The sequence below is a fragment of the Epinephelus moara genome, chromosome 3, assembly GCF_006386435.1.
Source record: "Epinephelus moara isolate mb chromosome 3, YSFRI_EMoa_1.0, whole genome shotgun sequence".
Taxonomy (NCBI): Eukaryota; Metazoa; Chordata; class Actinopteri; order Perciformes; family Serranidae; genus Epinephelus; species Epinephelus moara.
This window is the reverse complement of record NC_065508.1, coordinates 19,015,876-19,025,814: the sequence shown is the minus strand read 5'-3', so window position 1 is coordinate 19,025,814 and position 9,939 is coordinate 19,015,876. Positions and strand designations below refer to the sequence as shown.

General features: G+C 38.9%; 1 protein-coding gene across 1 annotated transcript; it reads left to right on the top strand.

Moving 5' to 3' along the window:
- The first annotated feature begins 2,858 nt into the window (after positions 1-2,858).
- On the top strand, positions 2,859-9,078 carry LOC126388317 (junctional adhesion molecule A-like). Its single transcript, XM_050041374.1, has 7 exons — positions 2,859-3,048; positions 5,347-5,406; positions 6,539-6,655; positions 7,512-7,658; positions 7,839-8,041; positions 8,133-8,235; positions 8,957-9,078. The coding sequence occupies exons 1-7, from the start codon at positions 3,000-3,002 to the stop codon at positions 9,061-9,063; spliced, it is 786 nt and encodes a 261-aa protein (XP_049897331.1). The 5' UTR covers positions 2,859-2,999; the 3' UTR covers positions 9,064-9,078.
- Positions 9,079-9,939: the final 861 nt, after the last annotated feature.

Sequence of the window (9,939 nt, the reverse complement as noted above, 5' to 3'; positions counted from 1 at the left end):
GTACCCTGCCTCTCGCCTAGTGTCAGCTGGGATAGGCTCCCGCCCTCGTGTGACCCCTAACAGGATAAACAGTTATGAAAAGTGAATGAATGACTGAAATGCATAGTGTACAATCCTCATGAGAGCTGCAATATTGCAATGTGATGATTTGTCTGTACAGCGGAAATACTTTATTCATGTGTTCACTGTTTCATGGAGGTCTTAACAAATGATAAACCATATCGGCAAAAGTATGTGGATGCCTGTTTCGTACAACTATTAGTGGATCTTCCTTTTGGCAATACAGTGAGCCGCCCAGGGTGCCAGCCAGAGGAGGGGCACCAATGAAAACAAAAACATTTGATAAAATTATTAGTCATTCATTTACTTATTGATATTTAAAAATTGAATATAGGGAAAATAGTTGGGTGGAGAGCATTAGAGTAGAGGCAGAAGCCATCGAGGGTGCAGTACGAAAACAAGAGGATGAAATTTGCACACACCATATTTTCTTATTGTTTGTTATTTATTATTATTATTTGTTGGCTAAGATTTTCATTTTTGTTGATCTTTAGCTCTTGTTCTTGTTAGTAAAAAACACAATACTACTACTGCTTCTACTACTGGCCACAACAATTTGTAATTGACAAACATCTCAGTTGAAAAGTTTGGGTGTTAACATGCTGCCATAACAGCCTCTAAACTTCTGGGAAGGTTTTCCACAAAATGTTGGATCCTGGTTACTGAGATTTACACCTATAGTGTGTGAGTGAGCAGTCCAACTGTAAATGTGCGCCTACAGTTAGGTAGGGTAAAGGACATGTATATTTCCCTTTTAGCTAATTCCTCATGGCACAGAAAGGCTGAGGTTGCTCACAGATTTGAGTCAGCATGTTGCCTAAAAATGCATGTCCACTCTGCAGTCAGGAGGACTGTGTGACACAGACTGTAGTAATGTACTGCTGATTAGTTCGGAGGCATTTCAACAGACTGACTCATGCACCAGACTTCTATCAACTGAATTCCAACCAGGTGAATATAAACCCAAGTTTCACTTTCAAACTTCAGCATCACAGGTGCTCATGTGGTAACATCTTTACATTAATAGTGTTATTGATTGAATTAAATGAATGCAATATACATGCTTTGAAAAGAAACATATTGTAACTATTGTTGATGTTTTATATATTGTATATCTACTGTATGTGGACTAATTCATGGTGATGTTATTAACTATAAATTAATAATCACTCAACAGTCAAAATGCTTAGGATTTACTTCATTCAAGTTTATATAAACTTTGATAAAAAATATTGCACTTTGCATTTATCCATAATATCACTACTATAGTGAGTTTTAAACTAAAAATTAAAATGGCTGCCTCATATCTCATATTTTCTATGTATATTCTATGATATATTTGCATTTATCCATAATGATACATATTCAAATATCTATACTTTTTATATTTATACTGTCTAACTGCCTGTGCAATTTTTCCTACTGTGCAATATTTTACCACTTACTGTGGGTTGTGTGTTTAAAAATCCATTAACACCTATGCCTATAAAGCTTTTCAATAATGGCAGATAAAGCCAGAATTGGAACTGGATTATGATGATTTGTGTTTTTGTACAGGTATTTCTAGGGTTTGATGTTATTTATTCATTTATCTTTTTTGCGTTTTTCTGTTATTGTTACATTTGGTGTATGATGTTGATTTGTTTATGTACCATGTTGTAGGCTATATTCTATATCTTACTGTACTGTACTGTACTATACTCCACACCATGCGTGTATTTCAGTTATCCTCTGCAACCATCAATCATGGACATACACTATCTGTATAAGTGAAAGGTTTATTAGATTTTATATTTTTTTTACTTCATCATTTTTTGCACTAAATTAATTTTTCTTCTTTTTAATATTATAGAAATAAAGCCTCGTCCCAGTTAAAGGCCCAGTCCATTTTATCAGCCTGGTGTGGCTACACATTTTGACAAATAAAGGCCTGTCTCAAATAGACACCTGCTCTGGATGCCAAGCACTTCATTTTTTATATAAGTTCTTCAGATGTATAAAAGCGGGTTGTTGGCTACCTCAAATTATGTGTCCGTTCCTCAGATAACTTGTAAGTAATTCATATTCCCTCAGTCCCTAAAGGTCCTCAGATCAAAAGGTTCAAGAGGGATTTTCATAAACTTCATTCCAACTTGTGCATATTGTTTAACATGATAAAGGCAGGCAAAACCACCAACACAAGAAGATTGGCGGAAAATTGTGAATGAGATACATGATATGGAACTGTTTAACCCACAGGATGAGGACTCAAGAGGAGCGATGTTGAGAGAAATGGGAGAAATGGACAGTGTTTACATGTGAACATGTTTAAAAGTGTTTGTTCTGTTTTGGTTGTTTTGCTTAATAATATTTTATTGTCTTGTGTCTGTGTCATTGCTATGTTGCCATGTGAAGCACTCTGGGCTGCATGTTTGTATGAAAGGTGCTGTATAAATAAAATTGAGCTGAGTTAAGACAAGATGAGAGACTCAGTAACTGACTATGTCACAGGGATGAATAGCTTTTGAGCTTTTTGGGCCTTTTTATTCATTTATTGTATACTTATTTCTGTTTGTTTGTATCCTGTTTTTATCCTGTGTTAAAAAGAAAATTGACAGCTCACAGTAAATTACGGTATATTGGCTTATTGTTTTTTTTTAATCATTATTATTTCCAATACTATGACTGAGTTCATGTGATTTTACTTTGATGTATCACAGATTTTAAAAACAGAATGCCACATGATTTTGATCTATGCATGCATAGCAGTTTCACTTCTGCTGTGGTGCCAATAATAAGCAGCCACCTGAGAGGATACATTGAATTCACAGTCGAGAATTATACGCACCTGGGTGTTTACTCGACGTGAGGAAGATTTTTAAGCACTTTTTGTGAATTTTCCAGGAGTATTGTGAAGAAGAGACTCCGTGGTGAAGCAGAGAAGGACCACACTGGTCGACATGTTTGTCAGCGGGCTGGTTTCGGTGGCTTTGTTCATCGCAGCGACAGGTGAGTGATTTTAGGCATTTGCTTTTTCTTTCTTTTTTTGAGGACAATCAACGCGTTCAAATCTTTCTTGTTGCACAGTTTAACTCAACAACAGCTGTAATATCAGTAACAATTTTGACCCTAAATATTAAATAAACTGTTTTGGCTGTTGTTGGTGCTCATCGTCCTCAAACGAGCTTCAGGCCTGGTCCAGGAAACACAGTGTAGTAGTGTTTGTGTCCGCTCAGGAGCAGGAGCAGGTCAAGCTGACGTCAGAGACCATAACATATGATTCATTTTGCAGTGTACAAGTTGTAGGATATTTAAAACGTTTACTGTAATGTCTAGTTAAACTTAAATGACAGCAGAAAATGTGCTTCGCCCTGAGGGTTGACGCAGCTGTAAAACCAGTAACCACTAAAAAGTGGAAGATAAGAGTTACTAGTTCCTCCTCTTTTGTCACAATTGCATTGAAACTTGATCATAAATGTGGGAAAATGCTCTACAAACACAAATGCTATCACTATTTCCTCATTCTGGTTATAATTAATATTACTGTACATATTGAACAGAAGTAGGTCCAGTGAGGTTAGATCAATAAACTCAAGAAGAAGAAGATGTTCCTCTTAGATCCCTGAGGGGAAATTCAGATTTTCACTCTCTTGTCAAACACACACAGGCCCATAATACACACACATGCACAAGCAGGACTTACATACATTAAATGGAGAGATGTCAGAGCGAGGGGGCTGCCCATGGACGAACGCCACAAGCATTTTGGGGTTTGGTGTCTTGCTCAAAGACACATCCGCAGTGCTCAGGAGGTGAACCGGCACCTCTTCAGCTACTAGTCCACACTCCATATTTGATCTTAACAGGGACTTTAATCTGCAACTAGAGCTGCACGATATGACCTCAAATCAATATCACGATTAACGGAACATTTTACCTCGATTACAATTAATGAACGGTTGTTTTGTGTTTGTTTTTGCCCTCATAGTTCACTGACAAGATTTGTACTTTAAATATGCTCAACTGTTAAATCTGGGATGTTTTTTGCTAATGAAAGAGTGTGTATCTTATCTTTGTGATTTTAAAATAATTGCATGAGACACACACAGATGAACATATTGTGTAGCCTCTGTAAATGCTTGTGTTATCGAGAGCTGCTTTGTGGAGGTGTTTGTCGCTTGGTGTTTGTCCATCTTTCTTTTTTGAGCCGTTCACTGTTCATATTCGGTAACGTGATCGTGTTCAAGGTGCTGAAACAGATTGGCGGTATTACCTTTGGTCACTGAAACGGCTTTTCCGCAGTGTTTACATTTGATTTTCACAGCGTCTCCAGTTGAACAATGTCAGATTGGCCGTTGTTACGTGCAGGTTAACATCCAGATGCTTGAGTTGAATGTGGTTGTGCATTGCCCCAGTCGAGTGATTATATGCCAGTTTTTCCCGACACAGCCTACACGCTACCTTATTGTCATTTTCCAAATCAAAGTGCTGCCAAACTGTGCTGGTTTTGCGAGAGGACATCTTTCCAATTTCCCACCGTGCTGTTTTAAAATTTCAGTCTACTCGAGCATTACCGCGGGGAGAGGGCCTACTGTCTCACTGCTTTGTAGCTCCCACTAGTGGCCGGCAGCTGCATGACAGTTAAGCGGCCTTGTACATGAATAAAATACTAATTGGTTTAACCGACTAATATTTCTGCTGCCGACTAGCAAGGGGGCGGATGTTTAATGGTTTAGACAGCTTGTGTGTTTCTTTACTGAACCCGCTTGTTTTGAGCAGCACATCGTGGCGTTTCCTAGCAGTGTTTGTGGCACCGATCCTGGTTGTTGTTTACAGTACCGTCCCTGCTTTTCTAGCACTTTTTGTGTCACTGAATGTGGATGTTTTTAAGCCAAAACCTGATTTTTTCCCTAACCATAACCAAGTGGTTTTTGTGTCTCAATCTAACCACACCTTCACCACTGTGTTGTTGAGAAACACAAAGTTTCAACATATCAGCAGCTGCTACAAAATAATAATACAAATGTAATGTATGGTGGTTTGCAGAAACATACAATGCAAACAGTGGGTTGTAGTTTACTACAATGGAAGATGAAAAAATCTTGTAAGTAATCACGTTTTAGGAGCTTGGACTAGTAAATATTTGGCATTTTTGCATAAAATTATACATAAACATTATAAAATGTTTGTATAGCCCACTGTAATATCTGTTCACCATTGCAAATTACAGTGATGTGTTATAGTGACAGCATGTTATCAAACTTCAAAGTCTATTTATGTGTTTTATTTCAATCTCTGTTTGTCCAGGTGTGAGTGGCTATACAGTCACCAGCAACAACAAAAATGTGCGAGTGAAAGAGAATGAAGGTGAGTCCTGAAATTAAAAAGAAAAGAATGTAGTTGAGCTTTTGTAAGCCTAAATTATATGTCCCAGAGTGATTGTGCTTCCACTTTTCCTTTCACTCTGTTCTAAGGAGCAAATATGGGAAGGTTGGCTTTGTTTCGTTTCTCAATATGAGACTATTTGCCGTGCAGGAATCCTGCTCACAGTCTTACATTCTCGCTGTGCAGAAGATATCATCTTTCCAGTCTTGTTATGTTGGTGACGTTATGTCATGCGACTGTAGTGTAGTTTGTTTATAGCCTAACGTTAGCTATTTACTTCTGGTGATTGCATTTAGACTTCAGTAATCATGACAGTGGTGTTTATTTCTGGAGATTATCTTGTTAAAAAAAGGTGTAAGTATCATAAATGTTTGTTTGTCACAAAGCTTCATTTCGGCAATAATCCAAAACCCAATGGAAAAATCCCGTAGGCTTTTGATGAGGGAATCAAAGTCTCGGCCTTCAAAAAAAAGGTCATTCCTGGTGTTGTACTGTATTTGGTGCTGCATATTCTCCACCAGTTTCTTGCATCTCCTTTTTGTTAAGTTTAACATGACGAAAGCTTGTGTCAAATATCCTGTGATCATTTTCCATAATTTTCCATATTTAGTTATAAATTTGCGTGGTTGAATGTTCCTGTTGGGAAGTTTGCGGAGGACTTAAAAATGCTGACGGATATCCTTGTAGCTTAGCAACCCCCTTGAGAATTTTGCAGGCTTTTTTAAGGGTGATTGTTGCGTCCTAAAATGCCTGATTCACGGCAGCTTTTCCTCAAAACAAAGGAATATTTCAGACAGCTATTTCCAAACAGATGCATAGGAGAAAGATGTGAAGAATAAAACTTGTAGAAAAGACTCCTGCACACTGTCTAACTTGCAAAAATAATTATTTTAATACTGCAACGTTTCGGTGACCAGACCTTCATCAGGCAAACCCTGATGCCTGATGAAGGTCTGGTCACTGAAACGGCCTGAGGGAGTTCAATGAGAGTTTTTGTTTTTTAAATCTTCAAGATCATGCAGAACTGGACTAATAATTTCAGAACTGTATATATTTTGATAATACCTTTTTATTTCGTGTAACATAAGTGTAACTGTGAACTCTGTTATTTCAGGGGCCGACCTTACGTGCTCTCATTCAGCGGACTTTGGTTCCAATCCCAGAGTTGAGTGGAAATTTAAGGACCCAAAAGGCTCACAGGCGTATGTGGTCTTTAATTCTAAACTAACATGTAAGTACATTAACAATCTCTGCGACTGTCTTTTTGTAGCATGTTGACAATGTTTTTTTCTCACCAAAGAAGTCTTTGATCCTGTGTCTGTCTCTCTGTTGGTTAAAGTAATATCTCAAAAAACTACATTAAAATATTTTAATGAAATTTGGTGGACATTTCCATGGCAGCCTACAGTGTAAGAAGAGGCAAAAACAGACTAAATTGCAATGCACACATTGAAGTAGCTGACGGGATTGTATTTCAGTGGAGTTGTACCCTGTATGATTTATTGTTTCAACCAGTCTTAAAAAAGGTTATCTTTTCTAAAATTCATGTACCATTTTTGTTCTTGTTCTTGTGTCCTATACTGTATGACAGGGGTCATTAACTACATTTGTCCAAGGGCCAGAATTTATTTTTATATACCTTAGCAATATCTAAGCCAGTATGACTCTTGCATTTGCAGATTCACTCATCCTGAAGAAGGCTAGCAGCATTAAGAACCTTGCCCAAGGGTCCACACTGGATATGTGTTGCCTGGGATCAAACCTCTGATCCTCCGCATCAAACTCAGTAGTCTTAACCACTAGTGATCAGCTAGATCAATCCTACAATATCTTCAATATCGTTGAATTTGGTTAAAAATATTGTGATATTTGATTTTCTCCATATCACCCCACCCTAGCTTCACCCTACTGTAGCTCCCTATGTGATGATCGTCTGTCACACTGTGATGCAGATCCAGATTCACATTCAGAGTCTCCAAACATTTTCTGTTACTAGAGAACAAATTCAGAGGACTGGGCAGCTTTAGCAGAGGTATGTGCTCTGAATGCTTTTGAGTCTGTTATGTAATGCTGCCACTCTTTCACAGCGCCGTACGCCAACCGAGTGACAATGTACGGTGATAATCTGAGATTCACCAAAGTGACCCGCAAGGATAATGGAGTGTACGACTGTGAGGTGTCCGGCAGCAGCAGCGGCCAGTTTGGGGAAGTCAGAGTGACCCTGACTGTTCTGGGTGAGCATCCTTTATAATTACACTCTGCAAACACATCTCTTCAAGTATAATCCACCATGACTCTCATTCCTGCCATAAAATAACTCTACTACTACTTATTTGTCTGAAGTTTATGTGCTGCAGTGGAAGTTGTGTATTCCTGCACATGTTGAGAATGAAACTGAATGTTATGTCCCGCAGTGCCTCCGTCTCAGCCCCTGTGTAGGATCCCTTCCTCAGTGACGACGGGCAAGTCAGCCCTGTTGTCCTGCCACGACAGCGATGGCTCACCTCCACCCAAATACAGGTGGTTCAGAAACAACGTCCTTCTGCCTCCCGAACCAAGCAAGATTGCGGCCTTCAGAAATGCCACCTACAAGCTAAATGCAGACAATGGCAACCTGGTGAGCCACAACTTATTACTTTGCACCATTCGAACTGTGACAGTTGTCAGTGGACTTTAAAATTAAACATATACCTCCTCTGCCTGTTCAGGAGTTTGCTGCTGCATCCAAAGTGGACTCCGGTCAGTACAGCTGTGAGGCTTTCAACGACGCTGGTCCTCCACAGCGCTGTAGAGCTGTGAAAATGGAAGTTCGTAAGTACTCCTCTCACTGTAGTAATATTGAAACTAGTTTCAGCTGGCGTGGTTTGCTGCATGCCAGCTCTTAAAGGGAAAGTTCTGTTTTTTACAGCCTGGACCTTATTTCTGTCATTAAATACGGTTGTTTACTCACCCAGATAAGTTTGGTGTCATTTGGAGTCCTATGGGAGATATTTAGATCCGCGAGAGCCGCGTACATCCATATAGTGGGAATGATCGGGTCAGTATAAATGACCCGGATGATGATGACAAGAAACTCTAGCGATTCATAAAAACATATTGGTGAAATGAACGAGTTTCGCGGCAGATAATGTGTTATTTAGAGCCTCATTGTCGGTGCCCCGATCATTCCCACTATATGGATGTACGCGGCTCTCGCGGATCTAAATATCTTCCGTAGGACTCCAAATGACACCAAACTTATCTGGGTGAGTAAACAACCGTATTTAATGCCAGAAATAAGATCCAGGTTGTAAAAAACAGAACTTTCCCTTTAAAGGATAGTCAACAGGTTTGGCTGCATTGAAGGAACCAATACAAACTGCAATACAAACATTAAGATACAATCTTTATTTTCAATGTCCCCTTGATTGTTTGGGTGTTGCATCAGTTTTACAGTTTCATTTTCAGTTATCACACTGCAGTCTTCGTTATTCAGCTAATGAATCTCAAAATGCTCCTCCTTCTGAACCTGCATTATTTTTTCTTATTGCAGAGCTCCTCCTCCCCTGCTCAGCATGGAGTGTCCTATTACAAAGCTGCAGTGGCCTGCTGCTGACCTTGATGACACTTCCCATGCTGCTTGAAATTCACTGGCTGTGAATGAGGCGCCAAACTGCTGCATACGTTAACACAGCACCCATAATCATCTGGTGACTCTCCTGAAGTTGTGTGTATGCACAAAGTGTAATGAGTTAATATGAGGGGCCGTACAAGACATATTTCATTCTCACCCTCTCACACACATACATTCTCCTTACACATACATATATTTTCGCTCTCATATTTATACAGTTTCACTCAAACATTCATATATTTTTACTCTCATATTTATATATTTGAACACACACACTGATACATTTTTCTCTCATATTCATTTATTTTATGCACACATTCATACACTTTGCTCTCATGCACATGCAATCATATATACATTTAATACTATAAGTAATATATGTATGTAAAAGGAAAATGTATGTATGTTGAAAGAGAATATATGTATGTAAGAGAAGAATGTATGCATGTGTGAGTGAGAGTATAGTGGAAACGGAAGGAGTATAGTGGAAACGGAAGGCAGTCCATTTATCGTCTACTTACTCCGGTACAGTAGGTGGCGGTATACACCTAATGAGCAATGGTTGCAATGCGCCATAAAACCAAACGAAGAAGAAGAATTTATCGCGTGTTGATTGGCTGAGAAGGATGTTATTGCTGTGGGTCTGCTGTGGTGAAACTACAATGTTCTGAAGATGGACTACAAAAAGCACACGATGAGAACGTATGGGGCGTACGTTCTCATCGTGTTGTTTCATGCAGGATATATAAACGTGGACAACACGGTGAAAGATATTGTTTAATTACTAAGGTCGGAATTGAATTAAAAAAAGGAATATAGGCTACCAGCCACAAACTGAAACGAAATTGTCACATTGAGAATGTTTGCTCACACTCACCCATCTGAATCCCAAGTAGTAAAAT